General features: G+C 42.1%; 1 protein-coding gene across 1 annotated transcript in view; it reads right to left on the bottom strand.

The window, feature by feature from the left end:
• Positions 1 to 9,591: 9,591 nt before the first annotated feature.
• LOC122877665 (desmoglein-2-like) overlaps positions 9,592 to 27,360 on the bottom strand; it is a 32,150-nt gene continuing 14,381 nt past the window's right edge. Inside the window, 11 exon segments of the mRNA XM_044199517.1 lie at positions 9,592 to 13,560; positions 14,345 to 14,521; positions 14,524 to 14,667; positions 14,820 to 14,950; positions 16,521 to 16,763; positions 17,144 to 17,365; positions 18,798 to 18,940; positions 19,054 to 19,285; positions 19,288 to 19,474; positions 21,315 to 21,500; positions 21,663 to 21,797. Of these exon segments, the coding sequence (XP_044055452.1) occupies positions 12,472 to 13,560; positions 14,345 to 14,521; positions 14,524 to 14,667; positions 14,820 to 14,950; positions 16,521 to 16,763; positions 17,144 to 17,365; positions 18,798 to 18,940; positions 19,054 to 19,285; positions 19,288 to 19,474; positions 21,315 to 21,500; positions 21,663 to 21,797 (2,889 nt within the window). The 3' untranslated portion in view covers positions 9,592 to 12,471.

The following is a 27,360-nucleotide window of genomic DNA, read 5'->3' as shown; positions in this document are numbered from 1 at the left end:
ATGGTATTACAGAGGAAATCTGATACCCTCATTCCTCAATCTGCACAGGAGCTGCAAGAGATGCTACTCATGCAGATCACAGTGTGCACAGGGGTTGTAAGGAATGCTGCATGTTGACATTCATCAACGGATATGAATTATTTAATCATATTATTTCATTTACAGGGTTTTTTTCATTCCCACGCCTACTTTACTCCCATTCGCTCCTGCTCACCACGCGTGCTTCATGCTCATTGGCTCCTGCTAACCACGCCTGCTTCACGCTCATTGGTCCACGCATAACGCCACGCACTTCCGGAGGGAGGGAGGATCGTGGGGGGGGTTAATATTTAATCAACACGCTAAGACGGTGTAGTCCCTCATTCGTCCAGGAGTGTTCTATCGTAGAGAAGGTTTCAGTCGTAGTCATCTGGACACTGTTTTTCAGAATCAAGACGTTTGGCTCCCATCCGGAAGTCATTCTCAATTGTGAGTGTGATTGTGTGATTCCACAATTGAGAATGACTTCCGGATGGGAGCCGAAACGTCTTGATTCTGAAAACAGTGTCCAGATGACTACGACTGAAACCTTCTCTACGAATCAACACGCTATTGATTTTTGCTAGCTACCGTTCTTTAGCTTAGTAGCTAGCAATGGCTTCTCTCTCTCCCTCTCACTCTCCTGCTCGGTGTGTCAAATGTTTAGCTATTTCTTTGCCTCCTTTAGTGATAATGGTACATGTAATAAATGTAGTTTATTTGTAGCATTAGAGGCGAGGCTTAGTGAATGTGGAAATCAATCATTAGCTGCTGTAGTTAGTCAGCCCCCAGTAGCCAGTGCGGACCGACCAGAGGTAGCTCCTGTTAGCCGGGAAACACCAGCGACCATAGTCAAATGTATTCCTGACCCCCAACCACTTAAAAAAAAAAAACATGTTGAAATACCACAACAAAATAGAATTAAATGTGGACAGTTAAACATCAGATCATTGTCATCTAAAGCTGTACTGGTGAATGATTTAAGCAGAAGTTACAGGTGGGGGAGGGGGGGAGTCGTCAGTGTGAAGAGAGCTGTTAGTCTGATGGGTAGGGGGGAGCAGAGTACTCAGAGGAGCTTGAGGGCCGACAGCAGCTGAGTTAGAGAGGGGATGAGCAGGAGCCGGTGTGTTGAATCTGTTAAAGAACAGATTAAGTTCGTTGGCCCTGTCCAAGCTGCCTTCAACTCCTCTGCTGCAAGTCGGTCTGAAGCCAGTGATGCTCTTCATGCCGCTCCAGACCTCTTTCATGTTGTTCTGCTGGAGTTTCCGCTCCAGCTTCCTCCAGTACTTCTCCTTGGCCTCCCAGATTTTCACCTTCAGGTCGGCCTGGATAGCCCTCACCTCCTCCCTATTACCATCAGTAAAGGCCCTCCTCATGGCATTCAGGATGTCCTTGATGTCCTTTGTTACCCACGGTTTGTTATTTGGATAACAATGGACCATCTTGGTTGGGACATTGCAGTCCACACAGAAGTTAATGTAGCCAGTAATGCACTCAGTGAGCCCATCAATGTCCTCTCCATGAGGCTCACAGAGTACATCCCAGTTTGTCACCTCAAAACATTCCTGCAGTGTCTCGTAGGCTTCCCCTGACCATCTCCTCACTTTTCTTGTGGTTGCAGGCTGCCTTTTAACCAGAGGCACATAGCAGGGTTTAAGGTAAACCAGGTTGTGGTCTGACCTACCCAGAGGGGGGAGGGGGGAAGAGCTGTATGCATCCTTAACGTTAGCATACAGCAGGTCCAGTGTCCTCTCCTCTCTAGTAGGACAACTCACATACTGGGCGAAATTAGTCAGTGTTGTTGAAACACTGACATGGTTGAAGTCACCCGAGATTAATATGATACAATATATGCACTCGGGTGTTGAGTCTGTATATGTGCTGTGGTGGTGTGACTGGCGTTGCATGCCGATGCCGGGTTAGCAGAGGGGGGGATGTAAACAGCCACAACAATGGCATGTGAAAATTCACGTGGCAGATAATATGGCCAGAGTCCCACAGCTAACGGTTGAATGTCCGAGCTACAGATACTCTGCTTGATGGTAACGTGACCAGGGTTACACCATCTGTTGTTAACCAGAACAGCAAGCCCACCGCCTTTCCGCTTACCGCTCCCGGTGTGATCCCTGTCGGCTCAAACAGTCTGAAAGCCGTCGATGGAAACGTTATGGTCTGGGATATCCTGGTGTAGCCATGTCTCAGAGAAGCACATCAAACTACACTCACGGAACTCCGTCTGACTCCGGGCTAACGCCGTTAGCTCGTCCATTATATTCGCCAGCGATCTCACGTTACCCATGACGAGAGAAGGCAGACACGGCTTAAATCTCTTTTGTCTGCACCCCTCTCTCTTCCCTCGCCGCTTCGTTCCACCTCTGCATCCTCGGTGTGTCCTCCTCCAGATCTCAGTAGGGACATCGGTTGTCCTGGGCACCATGCCGCTCGGCTTCAGTGCGATCAGCTGTTCCCTGGTGTAAACAATGAGGCCAAGCAGCTGATCATCAACGGTGCCCTGACCGAGCAGCAGGAGAAGTTTCACAGCGAAAAAAAGTACCAAAACATTTTCTGTTCTCATTTTCGTAAAGAGCGTAGTTTAAATTATACTTCCACACAAGTTACTCAAGTTTTGAAGAAAAAGGAAAGCTAAAAGTTGGAAAAAGTAAGACGACGGCAATAGGCAGCATGCACGTTGGCACATGCGCACTATCCAAAATAATTTAATTTCACTTAATTTCAAATGTTATAGATCCATGTTATCAAACATACAAACCAAACACTTTGCACTTATAGTGAGCCATTATTCACCATCTCAGCGTCAGCAGTTTTTAATAATATCTTCTAACACTGCATATATCACCAAGTATGATTTTAGTTGTTATGTAGTTTTTGTGTGTAAAATTGCTGCAGTGAACACGACTGTGCTGTCAGGTGCACAGAGCGCACTGGAGACACCGCAGTGGCGCACACACACTCTTCTCACCTTGATTCAGCCGACACATCTTCAACACCTGCACATCTGGATTGTGTAAATTAGTCTGTAAGTCTGGTAATAAAGCCAGTTCTCGCACAATCGCTACACTCCATATCCTAATTATCACTCCATATCCTTATAATAAGTCCTAATCATAATGCAAGCATAACAAACCTGTGTTCACCTGTCAGACTTCCATCTTCAAGTGATATCCCAGGGTGGGGGATACCACTGATTGACGCAATCATTTTGGCAAGGTTTGAAGTAATCAGTCTGACTGCTGTAAACATGTAAATACTGTGCTGGCACTGCAGAGGACAATGCAAATGAAAGGATCAGGAGGGAACAAGTGTTCAGGGACCACAAAGATTTCCTGGCCCATGATGATAACTGGCTAATACGCCGATTTAGATTCCCTAGAGCCATGCTCTTGGATCTATGTGCTGAACTGGGTCCAGCATTAGACAGACCAACCCGATGGTTTTTATACAAGTAATGTACAGTTTAGAAGGACAGAAAGGATGAATTGGCAGTCCCGAATGGAATAACTAGCTAGGCTATGCATGAGGTAAAGGTAAAGGACCCTCATTTACCTAGCTAATATTGCCACATTGTGAGAATTCAATATAAATAATATTCATACTGACTTAAATAATTTGTTAGTATTCTTTGCTGAGTAAGAGTTTTTAAAGGCCTGTCCCATGCAAACACCTGTCCCAAATATAGGCAGGCTGAGTTCAGTGATTGAAGCAAATAAAAGCCTTGGCTATTAATTGAGGTTTTATGGTATTTCACTGCCGCCCAGCTAAGATCTCCCATATGCAAGGATACTGAAATGGGTGGCATACGAGCCAGAGTTCAAACCTTCTGCTGCTCTAGATATGCGATTTAGGCAGTGCACACATAATGGTGTAACAGCTTACTGTACTATAGCTAGTGATAGTATCTTGGAGTCTTTTAGCCACCTTTCAAAAGCTTACAATCTTTGGAAAAAAGATTTCTTCAAATACCTCCAGGTCAGATATTTTTTTAATACAGAAATCAAACAAACGGAGGACGGTGAACCTAACTTGATTAATATATTCACTGATGCATGTAAGACTAATGACAACAAACATCTTGAATTGCGAATATATAATAGATTACAAAACTCCAAAAACTATTCTACTGTCCAGGTCAAACAGAATTGGAGAGGGAATCTGACAACCTCCCAAGTTCCATTTGAAGGCAGCATGAGTTATTACTGTGACTGAAAAAATATGTAGCTTTTAGCAGTGCAGCCTCTCACTGGTGACTGAGAAAATCACACTTGTTACTGTGTTACTTCCTTGTTAAAAGAAAATTAAAAGACCACAAAAGCAACATTAACAATCCTAATCTGATAAATTGGTTGTAAATTTGTGAACTATTAACCTTAAAAAGAGTGCTTGTATCTGAATCTGAATCAGCGCTGATTGGGCCATGTGAACAATGATGAGTTCAATTACTTTTGTACGTACTCAAGTCCCTTTGAACAATGACTGATCGAATCATGATGTGACAATACTCTGGTTAAGGTCTGGTTAGGTTTAGGCACAAAAGGGGTTTGTGAAAGATCATGGTTTAGGTAAAAAAAAGTACTTATTTAAGGAGAGAGGAGCATTGTGGTTACAATAATAAACACTTGGTTAAGGTTATCCACCCCAACCTCCTCTGAATGCAGACTTTATTGCTCTATAACAACGTCACCTAAATGGAGTCATAATTCCCTTTTCTATAACTTAACATAGATTTCTGAGAGTTGACAGACATGATGTACCAACAGCAGAACGGTAGTGCATGTAACAAAGCAGACGAATGTTATGATGTGTCAGAGAAGATGTGTAAAAAGATAATGACACATTGTGCAAAACATTCAGGGAGTGGTGAACAATCACAGCTGCAGACAATACTCTTTACAACCTCAAACAATGAACCTAAACACTGTCTAAGACCCTACGCACCCATGGTCCACCGACATTTGACCTGATTAGACTTCTGCTCAGGACAGTGTACGTGTGCACAGACCATCCTTAAATGACATTTCCCTGACTCATCCTGTTAGTTGCACTTTTATTGTCTTTACCATTAAGGACTTCATCACCTCCTAGACTTTTGTGTCCTGATGTAATTCTCAGTATACCCTGACCCAACTTCAACCCGAGCAGAGTAATCAGCCAGAGTAACTGAAAACACCTGAGTGGATCTGCAGGGCTGTTAAGACAGAGATGCAGTTTGGGGATGCTATAGGCCAGTGGTTCACAATCTTTGTAGCTAATCAGCCCTTGAAAGGAAGTCATATCAACTTGCAGCCCATCTGGTGTTTTTGAATAATTATTGGAGGCCTGAAGAGGGAAAAAAATATCTAGTAATTCACAAGAAAAAATTAAATGATTAGGTAATGTAATCCCAACGTCCCTGGTTTGATTCCGGCTCTGGACCTTTGTTGAATGTCCTTCTCTCACTTCCTGTCTGTCTTTGATGTATCCTATTGAATAAAAGGCAAAATATTGTCTAAAAGTATATTTTTTTAAAAGAAAAAGAAAAGATCAGAGAAAGTCAGAACAAACAAATATAATTTTGCGTGGCAGAAATACAGATTCTTCAGTCTCCTATCATGTTTATCATCTTGTAACCCTCAGATGTATGACCTAGGCATTGTGGGAACCACTGCTCTAGGCAATGCAGACAACCAGAGGAATGTCCACTGACTTGATTCCATTGGCTTCTTCAGCTCAAAAATGGATTGCTATCTGCATTACCTTAAGAAATTGCTCATTACTGCATGTTGTGACTGAGTGAGCAACATAAAGCCTGTATAGATATGAATCATTCATTAGTATTTGCAATTTGTGAAGACTGCATAACTCACAAAAATAAACACAGTTCCGAAGCAGTCATTTTCATTCTGTTTTCAAACTAGTTCAAATTAGTTTTAGGTTTGCACTTAAAAAGATGCCCATACGCCAAAGGCTTTTCAATCAGTTTAATAAGGAGCTGAAGTTTTATCATAAGCATTTTCAATTTCTGCAAGAAATTAGTGGAAATGCTGGAAGAAAAAGTCTAAATGTGTTTCCTGTGTGAGGCGTAAAAGTTGGTATGTGAATAAAACCAAATGGAAACAGACCTAGTAAATAAATGATGACGTACATGAAGCATGTGACTTAAACATCACTGAAGAGCTGAAAACATCGGATCTGTGTGGAACAATGAGGAGGCTGTAACCTTCCTTACATTAACACATGAAACTAACAGAAATGTCATGTTTCCATCATGTTTTTCACATGGTTTTCTATCTTTGAGCTTTGACTGGAGCTCTTTAAATGACAGTGAAGATGTTGAGTTTGTAACAAGCAGTAATGGGATAAAAATGCATACAGATGGAGAGGGAGAGAAGGAGAGAGGAAAGAGGTGCATCATGGGAAGTCTCCTGGCAGTCTAGGCCTATAGCAGCTAAACAGAGGGATGGTTCAGGACTCACCCAAGCCAGCCCTAACTATAAGCTTTATCAAAGAGGAAAGTCTTAAGCCTACTCTTAAATGTGGAGATGGTGTCTGCCTCCCGAACCAAAACTGGGACCTGATTCCACAGGAGAGGAACTTGATAACTGAAGGCTCTGGCTCCCATTCTACTTTTGGAGACTCTAGGAACCACAAGTAACCCTGCATTCTGGGAGCGCAGTGTTCTAGTCGGATAATATGGTATTATGAGATCTTTAAGATACGATGGTGCCTGACCATTAAGAGCTTTGTAGGTGAGGAGAAGGGTTTTAAATTCTATTCTAAATTTTACAGGGAGCCAGTGCAGAGAAGCTAATATTGGAGAAATATGATCTCTTTTCCTAGTTCTTGTCAGTACACGTGCCGCAGCATTCTGGATCAACTGGAGGGTCTTAAGGGACTTATTCGGGCAGCCTGATAATAAGGAATTGCAATAGTACAACCTAGAAGTAACAAATGCATGCACTAGTTTTTCTGCATCATTTTGAGGCAGGATGTGCCTGAGTTGTGTAGGTGAAAGAAGGCAGTCCTTGAAGTTTGTTTCATGTGGGAGTTAAAGGATAAATCCTGATCAAAGATAACTCTGAGGTTCCTCACGGTGGTGCTGGAGGCCAGGGCAATGCCATCTAGAGTAACTATATCTTTAGATAATGTGACTCGGAGGTGTTTGGGGCCAAGTACAATAACTTCATTTTTGCCTGAGTTTAACATTAGAAAATTGCAGGTCATCCAGGTCTTTATGTCCTTAAGGCATGCTTGAAGTTAAGCTAACTGGTTAGTATCCATTTGGCTTGATTGACATATAATTGGGTATCATCCGCATAACAATGAAAGTTTATTGAGTGTTTCCTAATAGTATTGCCTAGAGGAAGCATATATATGCTGAATAGAATCGGTCCAAGCACAGAACCTTGTGGAACTCCGTGACTAACTTGGGCATGCGCGGAGGACTCACCGTTAACATGTACAAACTGAGATCGATCTGATAGATAGGATTTAAACCAGCTTAGTGCAGTTCCTTTAATGCCAATTACATGTTCCAGTCTCTGTAATAGGATGTGTTGATCAATGGTGTCGAATGCAGCACTAAGATCTAACAAGACAAGTACAGAGACAAGTCCATTGTTTGATGCAATTAAAAGGTAATTTTGTGGTGAAAAAAAAGATCCTGTAAGTCATTATATTGAGAAACTTTCTTGAAATAATGACTTAATATCTCAAAATAATGACTTAGTATCTCAAAATAATGAGAAACGTTCTCAAAATTTGCATAGGCTTATGTGTTGCTTCCTCATATACACCAAAGCAACAGAAGCAAATGGGTGAAACAAAGCTCAGCATACGCAAATGGATAATTTATTTCAGTTAAACGAATCTCCAACCAAAATCAGCACAGAAAATAACGTTTAATGCGGTTAAAGCAGGAAAGTCAGTAAATCAGTCTGCACTGATCTATGATGTGGGTGATTCTTACAGTATCTGCTGTAGAGAACTGCTTTATACTGTATGAATATCTTCTCCTTCAGTTCATGAAATCCCTGCAGCACTTGAAGGCAGCAAGACTGATATGTTGATAAATCTGCAGCATCTGAGAAGTGCAGAGCGCAGTGCCATTACGCACGGCCGTTAGCTGTGTTTACCTTCATTAAATCACCTGAAAATGACACCAGGCTGCTCCAGTATAACCACACAGACCTCTACACTCATCAGACTGGTCGGTTATAACTCGATATTCTGCTTTGTTATGAAAGAGACGGCCGGTTACCAGGGCTCATTATAGCCTCTTTTGATGAACTGAAACATTTAAGTGTGACAAACATGCAAAAAAAAAGAAATCAGGAAGGAGGCAAACACTTTTTCACACCCCTGTATATTTGATATATATTTAATATTTAAAGTTTCTCATTATTTTGAGATATTAAGTCAATATTTTGAGAAAGTTTCTCATTATGTTGAGATACTAACTGATTATTTTGAGATATTGAGTCATTATTTTGAGAAAGTTTCTCATTATAATGACTTAAAGGATATTTCCATCACATTGGTGGAAATGGACTTCCATATAGGTTTGTGTCTGTTCAGTTGTTTCAGTGATTTTTTATGAATCTTTTTATTTGTAAAACACTTTGTAACAGTGTAAAGACAGGTGAGGGTATCCTTGAGGGCGATGACACATACAGCACCATGTAACTACAATGTCTCTGGTTGGATTCCAGCTGAAAACCTTTGTAGTGTGTTATTCTCTTCTCACTTTTACCAATGTGTCCTGTCTGTCTCAACTGCTAACGATCAAATAGACAAAATGCAAAAAATATCTTGACATGTTAAAGTTGAAGTTGAATGAGTGCTTTATCAATACCTGCCTATTTCATATGTCGCAGTCTGTTTTTTAAAAATACCTCAAAAAAGTCAAGTGTATATGAAATACTCCATTATACAATAAACCTGTAAAGAATTTTTCTTAACATAGTTACAAAGTGCTTTCCAAAAGAGAATAAAGTAAGAGTAAAAACAAGAAATGGAATCATAAAACACAGGGACAACATATACTGTAAAAAGATGAGAAAGATAAAACAGCAAAAATGGAGAGATAAAGTTAGATTAAACATTCTTAAAATATAGTGGGGAACATTCCAAAGTGTGTAGATTTAAACAGTAGAAGCTTGCTCACCTTTTTTCATCCTCCACTGATCTGTAGAGACTCACTGGCTGTTCAGTAAGCACTCAGCAGACCAATGAGATATTTGGGCACATGACCATTTGATGGCTTGTCAGTCAACAGTAAAATGTTGAAGTCATTGTGGAACCTGGCAGAGAGCCAGTATAAGATGGCTGGGATAATATGCAGATCTATCTGAAATGAATTGTACTTTGAGCAGGTACAGTATACTCTTTCCTGATCCTCTTCATTAATTCAAGGTGTGTTCTTACTGTCAAACATGTTCAACATTTGACATTTCACTGAGCCACTTACCGCCCCACCTCCCCACCCCCCAAAAAGGTTTGTCATTTACAGTAATATAAAATATTAGCCTGCCCTCATGCAGACACAGAAGAACATAAAATGCTTGTTGACCTGCAATGTTCAGGACAAAAGAGTTTATTAAAGTAAGCATCCCTGAGACATACATGGCATTATGTCAAAATGTATTCCACCACATTAGCATCTGTCTGCATAGTACTAAATGAACCCCTGTTTTTAGTTCAACACAAACAACAATGAAACAATTAGTCTACTTTATGTTCTGAAAAGGGTTGAATTGCTCAACTGACTTAAGTTTTTGACTGGAATGAAATAACACAAAACTCATGACACCATGACACAAATTACCATGGTAAAAATGTTTTGTCCAACATGAAACATCTACTCTAGTTTATTCAAGAGCAACAATCAAATCTTATAAACGTAAGAACTCGGTAAAGGTAGATCAAGCATGTTTAGATCAAGCTGGGATACAAGAAACCAAAGTGCAAGAGAGCCGAAATGAATGCCTCCCCACCCACCTTTTTTAATCTTATTGCTTAAAAGTATTCTTACTTTAATAGAATTATTGCAAATAGCTGCAGCTTGGCAGAACCAGTGAATCATGGTTGACTGTACAGTTCAAAAGGGGTAACTACACCCATGTAATCACAACAATCAATTAAAATCAACACTCAGACATCAAAAGCTCATGAAAACAAGAACTGAATTCTGTACAAGCCGCAGTGGTTTGATCCGCTGGTTGTGCTTTCTAATCTGGTTATTGGTCTGTTTCCTTTGTGTTTGCCTAGATCAGTGGTTCTCAATCTGTCACGGCCCCCTTCAAAAGCCCAAAAAAATTCATGCCCCCCCCCACCCCAGCAAAAGTGGATTTCATTTTTATCAATCATTAACAATCTGGGCGATTGAAGTAAACAAAAGTTTCAGGCAAGCAAGATAGCCCTACTAGCATCAGAGCACTTTTGTTTGCTTATGTCACCACATGAATCATTTTCATGTAACCTTGGGTGATCAAAATCCACCCCCTCCTGACCCCCCACCCCGGTCTAGAAACAGACCCTGACTAGATCGTACCCTGACACACAGCACTTAAAAAAATCTAATTAAACATTTTCCTCACATACAAAAAAATACAATAAAACACACTGCCAATTTCTGTACCGTCTGTTGCACAAGACAGACATCTTTGTAAGTCACAGACTGCTTAATGGTGGAGTTACATGAAGGAACAAGTCTGCACAGAATGTTTAGTCGTTAAATTACCACAGAGGCTCTTCACCTGAAATAAACAAAGCTTACCCCTCCATAACCCACAGCCACCCACCCATGGTCGGAGCAACATTCACTCCACCTGCCTGGCACATCCCATACCTTTTACAAAACACACATACAATTAATATGAAAGATAATTAAAGTTTCTAATATTGGCAAAAACCCCCAGAACTGATCATGTTGACAGGAATCTTGTAAAACATAGAAGAAGGCTGACCTTGAGTCGTTATTCAAATAGGTTAGATGTGTATTTTCTAGTTGCAAAGTAGTTCAGTAGAGAATATTGTGCATGTTACATGTAAAAACAAGGCCAGATAAAGAACAAGACTATGTGCTTTCTGACAGCCAATAGTTGCTGCTGCTGCCTCTGTAATTTTAAATGAGCAAACCCTAACTTGCTATGCTGTATGCGTCATTTCGTACTGCAAACCATTTACTTTATTTTAAGCTACAACCTGCTCTTTTTAACTACGTGATAAGATTATAGTAGGTGGATAGTATGTTGTGTTGTCTGATACAAGCACGTAGCGGGGTGGCAGAGTTGCACCCCAGAACATTGACATTGCTAGGCGATAGCCATGGTGACAACCGCTCACTGTCTGAAAGAACGTTGAGTCTACAGCCATGCTAGCAGCTCTGTTAGGCTGTAGCATGCTAACATGCTCACAATGATAATGCTAACATGTTTAGCAGGTATAACGTTTACCAAGTTCACCATCTTAGTTTAGCATGTTAGCATGCTAACATTTGCTAAATGTCATTAGTTTTGCAGGCATTTGGTCATAGTATTGGACAAATTTAAATTTTTACCTCATGGTGGCGCTATGGGAAAAGTCAGGGGGATTACTAAAGTCAATAGGGTTCATCCTCTGGGGATCATGTCTGTACAGAATTTCATGACAAACCATCTGATAGTTGTTGAGACAGTCAGTCTGGACTAAAGTGGTGGACTGACTGACCGACCTCATATCACACTCACATGGCCATCCCTATAGCCATGCTGCTAGCATGGCAAACGAAACAAAACCAAACAAAACACATAATCAAAGCAAACAAGACAAGAAAAAAGAACAATAGGCCAATGAACCAAGAGGTATAGAATGATGTCAAAGTAAAGAGCAGCATGCTTGATCATTGGGTCTTAAAGAATCCAATGCAGAAACACAGAACACCAAATGTCAGTGTCATGAAACTACATGACATTTGGTTACATTAACTGGCCAATGAGGGCAAACTATTTGAAATACTGACATTCTCTTGATTAAATTAACTCTTGTCTATGCTGCATGCCAAATTACAGAAATACTGGATCATCAGTGCAAAGGATGTTCACAAAAATACCTTTGCCAAAACAATCCAAACAATGGACAGAAAAAAATACTTTATTGTAAAGTTAGAGCAGTTATGTGTCTAAACTTTGTTTTTGAGAAAACTGTGAAAACAAATGTATCTCACGATCAGTGTGATTTTTTTAAAATCAAAAAGCCAGGTTCAGTAGTGCAGTAACATAGAGGTTGTTTAGGTGCATGTATGGTGGCAAGCAGAAGCTGTAATATGAACATGTAGGTACATGTAGCTTCATTCCTAGTCAAACTGCTTCAGCACACCCTCCACCAATAAACTGACATGCTTAGTGTCTAAATCATAAAATACTTGAGAGATTGCCTTGCCAGAAGTTTGAAATGCATTAAAAAGTATCTTTTCCCACATCACAATTCAGTGAATTTCTCCTGCACCACCACCTTGCGGTAGGTGGGAGTGGTGCTCACTGTGGTGGTAGAGGAACCCACCACGCTGCTTTGAGAGCCAGCGGATGTGCTGCCCTTGCTGTAGAGGACTCCTTGAGAGCCAGAGATGTCACTCTTCTGGGACAGACCTCCTGCCTCCTGGACCAGCTGCCCTCTGCTGCTTGTTGGTGCTCCAACCACCAGGACTCTCTGAGATCCTGAAAGCCCTTCTGCCTGTAGAGTGCCCCCCTGCACGAGGCAGGTCTGGCTCCCCTTCAGCACTTTCATTGACCCTGCAGGGACATTGCCCTCCACGACCATCATGGTCTGGGAGCCAGAGAGGTTGCCAGTGTGGATCAGGTTGGCACCACCCCCCTGGACCCTGCTCCTGTCCACCAGCACCATGCCGGGGCCCTGGGCTTGTCTGCTGGACATCACTGTCTGCCCCTGAACGACCACACCTTGGGCAGGTCCAGTCTGGGTGCCGCTAACCAGTACCATTCCCTGCATGTTGGTTGTTGCCTCAGTCAGCAGCACGGTGTTCTGAATCTGTGGCTGGACTACGTAGTGCATCGGCTGCAGCACAGGGGTGGTGGTGTAGTAAACAGGCTGCTGCTGCTGTAGCAGGAGCATCTGGCCATGATTTGCCATCCCTTCCTTCACTGTGGTCATCCCTTCCCTCACCATGGCTGTGCTGTCCTTCACCATCTGAGAATGCTCGGATGTCTCCCTGAACACAGTCTGCCCTGTTTTGGGGATGGCCGGCTGCAGCTTGGGTGGAGGAGGCAGCTGTTGGGCAGTCACCAAACTCGATACTGAGCTCTGAGTGTTGATGGAGGCACTTGGCAGAGGAGTGAACAGTTGTTTGACTTCAGTTGGGATCTTCTTGCCTCCGCACACCTCAGCCAGGGTCTTGAACTTTGGCCCGAGGTCATCGAGGAAGTGCAGGTCGTTGTCAGACTCCAGGAGGCTGCAGCAGCCCACTGAGCCAGCAGGGGAGCCCTGGCCCTCGTAGTCATAAACCAAAAGACCGTCCTTCACACCAAGGTTCTCATTTCCACTGGTCACCTTCTGTTGAAAAAGAAAAAGGAAACCATCACTAAGGTTACCTTTTTTTTTGTTAACTGAGCACAGTCAGTTTTTTTAACATTCACAAAACTGTGTTTTAAGGGTTAGGGTTACGGTTAAAAAACATCTCATTATTAGTAAGGAGAAACACCATAGGCATGTGTATGTTCACATAACACAAACTAACGCCTGTCATCCTAGTCTAAAACAATGGTGGTGCCCAAGAACATGTTCTTAAAAGCTTTTTAACTTGTTGGTGTGTCCATGAACACATTGATAGAGTTTGTTAGCTTAAAGGTCCAATGTGTAGGATATAGTGGCATCTAGCAGTGTTTGGTTTGTTGGTTCTGGGCTACTGTAGAAATATGACGGTGCAACATGGCGACCTCCATGGAAGGAGACCCGCTCCCTCTGTAGATGAAAACGGCTTTTTCAAAAGGTAATGAAAACACAACGATTCTTATTTTCAGGTTATTATACACTAATGAAAACATACTTACAAATATTATATTCCATTTCTGCCAATAGCACCTCCTAAATGTTACACACTGGACCTTTAAAGGGCTCTTAAGAGTAAAGCTTAACCTTTGATTTAACTGATGGGAAGTACACCGTGTGACTCTTTTTGTGAAATTTGCAATTGAGCTTTTCCAGCTATACCTCTTTTATCAAGTTTGATCTATTTTCCCATCATTTGAAAACCATCAAAATATTCACTGCCAGGACAACAAAAGCCTTCTATAGGTTATAGAGAGGAAAGAGTAAAAATATTTAAATGACTCCTCACCTGAGTGTAGTACTGTCCCAGGAAGTGGTCTGGTAGAGCCATGCCATCATACATTCCTCCACCTACTCCTGATTCTCTGCCCTCAAACTCAGAGTAGAAGCCACTGCCACTCGGCTGGTTCATCATCCCCCATGTCCTATCTCTGTGGCCACTTGCAAAACCTTCTTGATAGACGGCCCGTTCATCCCATCCATGGAAGTGACGGATTTCTGGAAATCCAAGCCTGCCATGGGTCCCATTGCTGAAGTTTTGTTAGCCATGCCCATACCCATGTTGATCATATCTCCATCCAGTTGTGTTGGCATGTTCAGTAGCGGCACTTCCTATCACAGGCCAATGATCCAAATGTCACAAATCACTTAATGCAGCATTCAAGCAGGCATCATGTCAATAGCAAGCGACCGGTAAGTATGGCAATATTCCTGCCCTCAACAGTGATGGTCATGTGTTTAAAAGGTTAATATGTTGGTCTTACCGTATTCTCTCCCTGGCCCTCAGTGCGGTAGTTAATGAGGTGTGATTTGGTGTCAAAAGGCATCTCAGTAAAGCCCCCTGGCAGGCCGGCAGCCCCCCCACATTGGCAAAAGAGCAGCAACAGAGGAATGACTGTAAAAACAACAACAACAAAGTTTTAGTAAAACTTAATGGCTCCCAAAGTGTTACGTGGGGACTGCAGTGATCATCTGGGGTCCTCCAAAAAAGGAGGTGCAGTTTTAAATTTACTTGGAACAATACAATGTGGTTATGTCTTCTCTTGTAATAGGCAATCATGTAGTTCTTTATTACCAACACTAAGTGTTTCTATAACCATTCTGGTGTAAGTTGCATGTTGTAATATGTCTGACATTGTTTGACTTGACTGACAGTCAGGCCTCTTGGGTGTGTTGTCAGACTTGGCTACTGCCACCTGCAGGCCAGCCCCACAATCACATCTTACAAGTAAAGAGATCTCGGAAAAACTGGGGCTGTTAGAGACTGTGATCTGATTAATTTTCCCACCGCAGCTACTGGTTCCTTGTGGCTGTTGGAGCATTTAAAAGAACCTGAAAACCTGAAGCTTCTCACTGTGAGTGATGGGATCCTACATAAACACACTTTTGTGCCAAAGTTACAACAGCTGTGGTCATTTCAATACACAGTCTTGATGAATAGTTTACCTAAAGATTTTTAGTTAACTGATGCTTAATTAGTCATGAATATTTAGGCCTTATTGAGGTATCAGCTGACATACAGTATATGTGGATATACATCAGTTATGAGCTGACATCGGCTAGTCGGGCTCTACTCTTAATGTTGAGTTCTGTATTAAGACCACTTCTCTGACATCCTAAGCTTTGTCTTGATGTTCTGCCAATTTAAAGTCGCAGCTACTATTCCATGTTACTCCAGATTTTTAACTGCATATCTAAAGTATTTACAGACCTGTCCACCTGATAAACCTTTGTTTACTCTCTACATGGTACTACTAACTTTTAATGGGGTTGTGTATAGTATGTAATAGTCTTTCATTCATTAGGTAACATCATATGTATTCAGAATATTTATTTTAAGTATCGGTGTCCCACATACTGTTACGGTACAGACTGGCAGGGGACACCGGGTTGACCCAGAATGCTCTTTATTGAAGTTCAACCAGAGAGAGAGTGGGTATGATGAGAGTGAAGTGTTGAGGACGGGGATGAAGGTCGCTGGAGAGAGAGGATCGCTGGAGGAGGAAGATCGCCAGAGAAGGAAGATCGCTGGGGTAAAGTAGGCGCTGGGGTTAGATTGCCGAGTGGCATGTAGAGTCCTACATGTGAATGTGGTCGGACACATACTGAGGTGGGTGGTGTGCTTATGTACTGGCTGTGATTGGGGCTAATGGAGAGCAGGAGTGTAACTGGGAGCAGGTGTGGGTGATTACAGGCTGGTGAGGCCTGGTATATCTGTGACACATACAGTATGAATCTATAATTCTTTTGACATTTAAGAAAGTCCCTAAGTAGTATTTCACATTTGAAAACTCAGGTACACTATCTATGACCATTAGCTTTGGTCTTGATTTTGAATCATTTGCTCTGGCCTTATCTTTGGCCTAAACTGGACTGAACTCAACCTGTCTTGGGACTGTCTTGAGCACAGTGACGGTGTTTGATTACACGCCCCTTTATCAGAATGAGCATCACATCATACTTACGTAATAAGAGCAGCAGGCCCAGGAATAGGAGTCCGATGCCTGCAGGTCCTAACTCTGCTCCTTTGCTGGGCTGACCATGGGCTCCTCGTTTCCCACACACCACTCCATCCTCACAAGTACAAACTTGGACTTTCACCTTCTGTGGTTCTGGACAGGCCTCTCCCTGCCCATCCCTCACCACAAATTCCACCTCATAGAAACCAAGCCACATGGACTCCTGGGCTCTCAGGATAGCTGCAGTGTCTGCCGGCAACAAGACAAACATGAAAAGTGTAGTTATCAATATTCTGCTTTACTCTAAAGTTAATAGTATTCTGGATTAAACAGTCAATGTTAAATTAGCCTTTTCCACATTCTAGTTTAAAAACAAGGTTCCATTCTGGTAGTTCACTGGTCTGAGATGCATAGCAAGCGTCCTGGTCAAAACAAGCTTAGTGCTAGTTTTAAAGTCATACCCTGTTGTTTGTGAAGCTTAAAGCAACTCGTGTAGAATTTAAACATTTTTCACTTTGGCAACCCCTAGTTGTAAAAAAAAGAAAAAAAAGAAACAAATCTGTGGCAGACACCAAGTAACTAACTTTAACTTTCCATAACTTTTAAATAATTGGCAGCATTCTCCTCACCATTGAGATGCTCCACCTTCCATTTGCCCTCAGTGCCCTCTGGGACGATGACAAAGTCAAAAGGAGGTCCGTTCGGGAATACATCCTCATCTTTAGCGCTCACAATAATAGAATCATCCGTGGTACACATAGTCTGAATGTTACTGGTCAGGGTGGGGCAGTGGTCGTTAAAATCTTCCACCTGGATGGCTACGGTGCCGGTGGCTGTTTTAGCAGGTGTGTCTGTATTGGAAAAACAGAAATAAGAACAGATCATTCATCATTTCCTGTTTCTATTCCTATTCTTTAGAAACAAGTTCAGAGACAAATGCTTCACTCCCCCTGCCGGTGGACAACTGGTGTACACAACTGTTTGCCCTGCTAGTGGTGGGGCCTAATGGCACACTCAGACTGAAGGTGAAGCAACTTTTCTCCTTGAGTTATTTGTATTTGACTGCTGGACTGTTTGTGCAGTCTGTGTTTATTACTACAAACAGCCAGTGTACTGACTGTACAGATGTAAGTGGTAATTAGCTAGCAACTTACTGGATATGTGTTTATGTTACAGATCAGAACTTATAACTTATCAGAAACTTTTTTTTTCGGCAGTTTCTCATACAAACCCATACAGCCTTTATCTGGGCACAGATTCTTTATCTTCACCTCATTTTGTGCTGCCTAGAGGATGACCCATGTTACAGAAATTATAATTATACTGAAACTTAAATATAAGTTTACTAAGTATGTAAGTATACCTGTAAGTATACTTAATTATACTGAAAACCGCCGTCTGCATTTCCACTACATTTGTTGTGGATGTTGATCATCCCCAGAGGATGAATCCTAATCCTATTTGTATTTAGCAGCTGGGGAAACTTGTGGATGATAATTGCACAAAATAACTCTCTCATCTCTCATCTAATGGGAAGTTTGTCATGAAATTTTTCATTTATGCTCCCGAAAGGACAATATTTTGTGATTTTCATGACTATATGGCCTTTTCTCTAGAGCCGTCCTCAGAGCAAACTTTACATTTTAGCTCCACTATTGGCAAGGCTGTAAAATTAGCAAAAATTGTCAATTATCATTGGGGTACATGGGGTAAATGCTTGTAGGAGCCTATTTTGATTGGATTCAGTTTTTGAATATTTTTGTTTGAGTTGGTTTCTTTTCTGAGCTTACTTTGTTTGTGTATACCATTTGGATGGGTATTCTGTATTTTTACACAGAAAATATGTAATATGTTAAAATTGCGTACTGGCTCTTTAAGAATCAGGACTGTGAAGCTTTGGCGGTAGTGTGCTCTTGGGAATACAGTGGAGTCGCACAGTTTTCTTTACCGCATCCGTGATATTGACGATTTAAGATCATAATTTGCCTTTATTATTTTATTTGTTTTATTTAACTGACAATCAAGATTAAAGGAAGATATTTTATAAGAAAACGGACTATGTGGATTGTTTTAGTGGACACGGAGCGAGTGAAACCAAGATGGAAACTAAATGCGCACTCACAACGCTGTAGCCTGTAGATGTTGCTAGCTCAGATTTCAGATTTCTAAGCTTGATAATTCAGATTTTTAAGCTTGATATATCATACCTTTCCACAGCTACTTCACAAAGAGTACTAGTCTGACATGTAAAAGCTGGGGCAGACACATAGTGGAAGAGTGTACCTTCTGTAATGCAAAGTACTTTAGCAAAATATGTCCCATTGACCAGGAATGGAGATTCTCTGTCAGGCATCTTGTTCAGTTTGATCTCAGCTGTCTTTGGGTCGATGGTTAGCCAGTTGTCAGGGTCTGAACCCTTGGCATACCTATAGCAGAAATAAGCTGTGTCAGTTATTATCATTGAGTGTAGAAAATTAAGCTGACATTGTAGTTTTAATTGCAGAGGCTTTCAAGTGTATGTGTTTGTGTATGCACTGACCTGACATTCTCAGCTGGTTTCCTAGTGTCTCCATCTATTGCAGTGTAGTGGGCAATAACATCATTAATGTTGATGGAGTGGCCGCCCTCTGAGATGGGAATAGCTTTGACTTTGGGGTTAAAATGTGGCCCCTCAGGCTGGTTCTTTACATTGATTTTGATTGGATAGGTTTTAAATGTGGTCCCACTTTGCCATGATGATCCTCCAGACCCACCTCCTGCACCAGCACCCCTGCCCCACTTGCTCCCCTGCCCCACTTGCTCCCCCTGCCCCCCCTGCCCCACTTGCCCCCTGCCCCACTTGCCCCCTCCCCAAAACTTATACCAGCTCCTGCATTTACCCCAGATCCATCATACAGTGGAGCCTTGTTTCTCACAGCTAGTCCTAGTTCAAGGTCCCTCACATCCTCATAATCCACAGCCTGTGAAATGGCACACACAAATACAAAGAACACAGCTTATTATTAATACAGTAACAGATATTAACATTTGTCTACAATACAGGCTAACTAAATTGAGTAAAATGAGGATTGAAATGCAGTTGCTGTTTTTGTGTACATCCGCAATGTTAAGGCAATGTTCCATGGATGAGTCATTTTCACTTGAATAAAAAGCATTGTTAATTAGTAGATGAGACAGAATCTTGGTTTGAGTTTAGCATTATAGTTTGGCCTGTCTGTTAGGCCTACACCTATGGGACCTGGTCAGGCTCTGCCCGAAGGTATGACATAGGGCTGATGCCTCGTGGGCCCACCACTTGCAAACAGGTTCTGGCAAACTGTCAAGACAACCCAGGACTGGGTGGCAAGGCATCGTACAGGCTGTTTTCAGCAGGGAGGAGAAATGCTGACCCAGAATGAAGATACTGTCGGACAGTGGAAAGAACACTTTGAGGAACCCTTGAACCCAACTGTCCTCCATAGAGGAGGCAAAGCTGGAAGGCTTGGGGGAAGCCATGTCCATTTCTCTGGCAGAGGTCACTGACATAGTCAAAAAGCTCTGCAGTGGCAAGGTGTCAGGGCTGAATGAAATTTGTCCTGATATGTTGATGACTCTGTATATTATGGGGTGTCTTGGTTGGCATGCCTATTCAGTGTCACATGGAGGTCAGGCACAGTGCCTGTGGACTAGTAGACCAGGGTGGTGGTTCCCATTTTTAAAAAACAGGGGAACAGAGGGTGAGCTCCACCACTATATATACTCTACATACATGTGTTTTTCATATTGAATCTACCCTGGAATGAAATGTGCTATATAAGTATATATAAATTTTGCTTTGCTTTGCTATGACTGTCGCTGGTCACCGGAGTGAGAGTTTTCTCCACATTCTTGACAGGAAGTTAAGCACATTCTCGGTATTGGGCTCCACCAGTATTGTGCCTAATCACTGATTCTGAAGACAGAATCTTGAGGTGCAGCCAAGGTGTGGAGAGTGTCTAGTATGGGGTGCCTCAGTATTGCAGCACTATAAAAACGATTGCTCCCTTCAAATTAAGAGTGAGTCACTGCCCCATGTGATTAAGTTTCTTGGGTTCTTTTTCATGAGACAGTACACAATGGAGCGTGAAATCAACAGTCAACAGTAATACTGATACTGTACCGGACTGTTGTGGTGAAGAGGGAGCAGAGCCTGATGGTAAGCTATCGATCTACGTTCCAACCCTTACGTATGGTCATGAGGTTTGGGTGACGACTGAATGAATAAGATCACAGATTTCAGTGGTTCTCTCCAGAGAAAACTGTTGCTTCTTTGCATTGAAAAGACTCAGATGAGGTCATTCGAGCATCCGACCAGACCCAGAACACTCTGAAGGGACTACACATCCAATCTGGCCTGGGAATACCTCAGGATCCCTGAGTAGGACCTGATGGATGTGGCTAGGGAGAAAGACATATGGGCTACCTTGCTTAGCCTTGCTTGAAGAGTAGAGAACCTCCTAGGCTTTTGGATAAATGTTTGTTCTTATATACCACTGGATGATGACAGGTAGTTGATTCATGTCCAATTCACCTTAAATATATTGCAAATTGATGGGCTTTGTTAAATCCAACCTTCCCTCCTGTAAAACACTGACCCTGTGACTTGCCATCTGAGGCCTTTTTTATGTCTTGCAGGCACCCTAAAAGCTTTTGTTTCTGAGTTACTACTTTTCTACTCACGTCTACAACTACTTTCATGGTGGGCAAGTTACTTGTTTTCATCCGTTGTGTATGGAGCATGATCACTGCATTTACACTCCTGTGTTGCCCATTCAGCAGTACCTTGTCAAGCATTAGGATGCCCTCGTTGGTGTTGGGGTCTGTTTTGATGCTGAAGTACCCTGCCTCGTTGCCTTTGACAATGTCAAACACAGCTTCCCAGTTGTCTGTGTCCTTCAGGTCCAGGTCCTCTGCTTTAATTCTCATCACCTCCACACCCTGTGTGTTCTCCTCAATGCTGCTCTTGTACTGCAAGTAACATGAGCATATCACCATTTCCATACATTCTTTTTTCCTCAAAAGAAAACATTGAAACCATGCAACTCTGAAAACCCTCATGGAAACCATTTCTTCTTGCACCAATATGCAGTATAACATGTTGATATAGAAGAGTGTGAGAAAGAAAACTACCTCCTCTTTTTCCAGAGTGGGGAGGTTGTCATTCACATCTCGGACATTAATGGTAACAGTGCCGGTTCCACTGTTTCCCCCTGGTTTGCCATTTAGGTCTTGACCTCTCACTGTCAGAGTGTACCGATCTGCTCTCTGAAATTAGAAAACAATCATAAATGACTTGCAGAGACTGTTCACACATTGCTGTGAGATGGGACTATGGTGTGAATTCTGAGAGGTGAAATCACGTGCCCTCAACCGGCAATGAGTTATCCTTGAAGACAGGACCCTTAGAAACCTGCTATACTGTATATTTAGACTGCTTTTCTCCCATTGACCTTCTCCAACTAACGAGTAATTTATCTAAGCCATCAACCTGTCTCTTAAACCCCATCCTAATTAGGCTGGTTAAAGAAATGTTACCCTTAGTTAGCACTTCTTTACTCGCTATGATCAATCTGTCTGTCTAAAAATCCCACTCTATATTCAAGAGTTTTATACTATAGACCTATATCTAACCTTCCCTTTCTCTCTAAGATCCTTGAGAAAGCAGTCGCCAATCAGTTGTGTGACATTCTAAATAACAATAGTTTATTGGACAGTTTATTTACATGGAGTTTGTACATGTTAACGATGAATCCTCCGTGCACCCCAAAGTTAGTCACGGAGTTCTGCAAGGTTCTGTGTTTGGACCAGTTCTATTCAGCATATATATGCTTCCTTTAGGCAATATTATTAGGAAACACTCCATAAACCTTCATTGTTATGCGGATGATACCAAATTATATCTATCGATCAAACCAGATGAAACTAATCAGTTAGCTAAACTTCCAGCATGTCTTAAGGACATAAAAACTTGGATGACCTGCAATTATCTGTTGTTAAACACTGACAAAACTGAAGTTATTGTACTTGGCCCCAAACACCTCTGAAACATATTATCTAAAGATATAGTTACTCTAGATGGCATTGCCCTGGCCCCAGCACCAATGTAAGATCCCTCTGAGTTTTCCACATGAAACAAACTTCAAGGACTGCCTTCTTTCACCTACATAACATTGCAAAAATCAGGCAGTTCCTGTTTCAAAATGACGCAGAAAAACTAGTGCATGCATTTGTTACTAGTAGGCTGGATTTTTGCAATTCCTTATTATCAGGCTGCCTCAATAAGTCCCTTAAGACTCTCCTGTTGATCCAGAATACTGCGGCACGTGTAATGACAAGAACTAAGAAAAGAGATCATATTTCACCAATGCCTTGTACAATCCAGAACAGAATTTAAAATCCTTCTCCTCACCTACAAAGCTCTTAATGGTAAATGGACTGTACTTGTATAGCACCTTTCTAGTCTTACAACTACTCAAAGCGCTTCACACTACATATCACATGCACCCCCTTCACACACATTCATACACTGATGGCAGATGCCAACTGCTCATCAGGTCAAAGAAACTAACTAAGCATTCACACACACACACACACCGAAGGCCCAGCCCTCGGAAGCAATTTGTGGTTCAGTGTCTTGCCCAAGGACACTTCAACACGTGGGCTGGGGGAAGCCAGGATCGAACCGCAGACCTTCCGATTGGTGGACACCCAAGAGCTCACAGCACCTTATTACCCCACTAGAACACTGCGCTCTCAGAATGCAGGGTTACTTGTGGTTCCTACGGCTAGAGCCTTCAGCTATCAAGCTCCTCTCCTATGGAATCAGATCCCAGTTTTTATGAATATTTGGAGCAAACTTTGTTGCCAGAGGTGCAGTGGGTTAAGACAGTGGTAGACAATAGTGTCTTTAAAGATCCTTCAAGGTGAACTTCAGCTAAAGCACATTATATGGTAATGGAAATAAGCAAAAACAGTAAAAGCCTTGTATAGCAGGTATGGGCTAGAAGCAAAGATTTGATCATATAGGTCCCCCCCAAACATCATCACTTTAAAGGTGCAATGTATAAGAAGTCAGACTGGACTCCACCTGTTGAATTCATACTCCAGAAAAATAGGGGCCAGCATATCACATTATCAAGTCATAACTGCTGCTAACAGCGTTAGCTAGTAAGGTCAGTTAGCTGTGTTGAACTGCCGGAAGGAGGAGGTTTTCAGGCCCAGGGCTGGTGGGACACAGCGGGGAATGCTGGTGGGAGCCAGAATGGGCACCGGAACCAAGGCCGGGCGAGCGGGCAGCGGTACCTGGCTCAGCAGACTCCCAGTGAACATGGCCAGACCGGGACTGACGGAGGCCAGTTTGACGACAAGGATATACAGTACCACGGTAATTTACAGCGGCTCTGACCAGGACTCTGACTCCGGGGATGACAAAGACATGGCAGGTTGCTTTATAAACCAACATTTTGCATTTGCATAGCATTTTGAAATCAGTTCTTTGACAGACAGGAAGCCAGTGTAAAGACCACAGAACTGGAGTGATGGGATCTACTTTTTTGGTCTTAGTGAGGACGCGAGCAGCAGCGTTCTGAATCAGCTGCAGCTGTCTGATCGATTTTTTAGAGAGACGAGTAAAGACATCGTTACAGTAGTCCAGTCAACTGAAGATAAATGTATGGACAGGTTTTTCCAAATCCTTTAATCCTGGATATATTCTTAAGGTGGTAGTACTTTGTAATTGTCTTAGTGTGACTGTTGAAGTTCAGGTCTGAGTCCATGACTACAACAAGATTTCTGGTTTGGTTTGTGGTTTTTAACATTACTGATTGAAGCTGAGCGGTGACTTTTAATCGTTCCTCCTTGGCTCCAAAAACAATGACTTCAGTTTTATCTTTAAGTAAAGAAAATTCTGGCACATCCAACTGTTTATTTGTTCAATGCCCTTACTCAGCGCTTGTTTTGGACCATAGTCCCCTGGTGACATTGTAAATTTGTGTGTCATCTGCATAATTATGGAAACATATTTTGTTGTTTTCCATAATCTGAGTCAGTGGTAGGATGTAAATGTTAAACAGAAGAGTCCCCAGAATGGAGCCTAGGGGAATTCCACATGTCATTTTTGTCTGCTCAGATGTGTAATTACCTATAGACACAAAGTAGTCCCTGTCCTTTTAGTTGGATTCAAACCAGTTTAATACTGTGCCAGAAAGTCCCACCAAGTTTTCCAGTCGGTCTAGTAATATGTGGTCGACCGTGTCGAATGCAGCACTGAGATCCAATAATACCAAGACTGAAATTCTGCCACTGTCTGTGTTTAAGTGGATGTCATTGAAGACCTTAACAAGAGCAGTCTCGGTCCTGCTGATGTGGTCTAAAACCTGACTGGAAGATGTCAAAACAGCTGTTTAATGCCAAGAAGTTGTTCAGCTGGTGAAAAACAGCTTTTTCAATTATTTTACTTAAAAAACGGAAGGTTGGATATGGGCCTATAATTGTTCATTAGTGATGCGTCTAGTTTGTTCTTTTTTAAGAGTGGCGTGATGACTGCAGTTATCAGGGCCCGTGGAAAGACACCTGAGAGAAGAAACATGTTGACAGTCTGTAGATCTGAGGCCATGCAACCATGAAACATTTTGAAAAAGCCTATTAGCAGAATATCAAGGCAGCAGGAGGAGTATTTCAGATGTTGTATATGTCCTCCAGGTTTTTATGGTTAATAGGATCAAATTGTGTCATGCTATTTGAACTGATTTTAAGTGGACACAGGGACAACATATATCCTGTACCTGATATGGAGGCACTGATTGCCTGTCTAATTTTCTGAATTTTGTCAGTGAAGAGACAAGTTCATTGCAGGTCCTGGTATATAGAAGTGCAGAGGCTACTGACACAGGAGGGTTTGTTAACTTGTCGACAGTAGCAAACAAGGCACGTGCATTATTATTGTTTTTGGCGATGATGTCAGAGAAGAAGGACCGCCTTGCCTTTCTCAGTTCTAAATTATAAATGCAAAGTCTCTCTTTACAGATGTCAGAGAGCCAACATTGACACCACCAGCTCCACCCACTGCAATCAGCAGATCGCACTCACCTGAGTATTGAATACACACCTGCCACTAATCATCTACTCCACACTATATAGTCTCACTCCCCCGGTTCACTCACTGTCTGGTCTCAAACCTCTTATGAGAACGCAACCCGACTACAACTTCTCGTGACAACTCCTTTAGGACTTTGGACTTCTCCGTTGTGTGTTTCGTCAGCTCCCGGCTTTCCTGCCACCCTTCTCCTCCAGTGGATCTTGCTACCAGCGCTACATCAAGATAAGATCCATAGACTTTCCTAGCTTATCTCCTGTCATTGCTTTTCTCTGTCTGGCTGTTTCAATAAACTCCCTCGTCTTAGTACTAACCTCTGTGTCCCGTGTCTACCTGCTGACAACAGATGTCATAATGAACCTGAAGATTTGTTTTTCGCCACCTGCGTTCAGTTTTACGACACTCTTTTTTTTTTTTTTTTTTTTTTTTCTGTTCTTACCAGCGTGGCATTACTCCATGGAGATCTTTTCTTAATAGACAGCCTTCACCTTAGTGGGTGCAATGGCATCAATAACATTTGTAATTTTAGAATTGAAGTTATCTACAAGCTCATTGACTGAGACCCAAGAGAGGGCAGGTGTGGAAGTGAACGCCTGAATAAATATTTCACTGGGGTTTTCATTGATGTACCGTTTTGTGATTACCTCTGTTTAAACATTTGTGTGCATGGAGATAGCACTCTAAAAGAAGTGAATGATGAACGATCAGAGAGAGCAACATCAGTCACCACAACCTTAGAAATGTTCAGACCTTTGGAGATGAAGTCCAGAGTGTGCCCCTTGTTGTGTGTGCTGAGTCAGTCCATAGTTATCAAGAACATGAGACATTTCTTTAGTCCCTCTGTCCTGGAGGTTGTCAACATGGATGTTAAAATCACCAACAATGACTGCACAGTCAAAGTCAAGTTATAAGCAGCAGTCCAGTAAAGTCATCAAACAAATTTGCACAGTATTTAGGTGGCCTGTAGATATTTAGAAATATAGCTCAAGAAGAGGAATTCAACTGAAGAGCCAGATATTCAAAAGAAGCAAAATTTCCATAAGACATCTTCTTGCATTTGAGGGAATCATTAAACGAAATGACAACTCCACCTCCTTTCATATGCACTCTAGTTTCGCTCATAACTGTAACAAATGTGTCAAAACTGGCTGAAGACTTAAAGCCAATGGTGGAAGTGGGCGCAGAGGGGGGTTTAGGGGAGAGAAAATGGAAGTAGGGCGGGGGGTAAGTTTGGTTCCAGCAGTGACCAGCTCAGCTTCAATGAACTCCAAGAGGGTGGAGGAGGGATAAAGAGTGACTGGAGATGTGTTATGTCCTCCTGTTTTGATTCCTCTTGTATCTTGTAGGGAACAGATGGGTGATGCAGAAAATAAAAAAAGTTAAAGATGAACAATTTTACTCCTGATTTGTTAAGGCAGAGTCCATCTGCCTTAAAAAGATGTCTGCGGTCCCAGAAAAAAGTTTAAATTGTCAATATAGTGCACTGAATGGACGGTGCATGCAGTTGAGAGCCATGTATTCAGCGCCAACAATCTGCTGAATCTCTCAACTCCCCTTCTGACTGTTGGTAGAGGGCCACTGATAAACACCTCAGCATTCAGAGAGCTGACTGCTCAACAGATCAATAAAGTCCTGCTTAAGCACTTCAGACTGTTGTTTCACAACATCATTGGTCCCTATGGGTAGTATGATATTTTCCACATTTGGGTGTGCAGCCACAATATGCAGGATTCT

Source organism: Siniperca chuatsi, linkage group LG6, assembly GCF_020085105.1.
Source record: "Siniperca chuatsi isolate FFG_IHB_CAS linkage group LG6, ASM2008510v1, whole genome shotgun sequence".
Taxonomy (NCBI): Eukaryota; Metazoa; Chordata; class Actinopteri; order Centrarchiformes; family Sinipercidae; genus Siniperca; species Siniperca chuatsi.
Note: the sequence above shows the minus strand (reverse complement) of the source record. Positions and strands in the feature narration are given on the sequence as shown.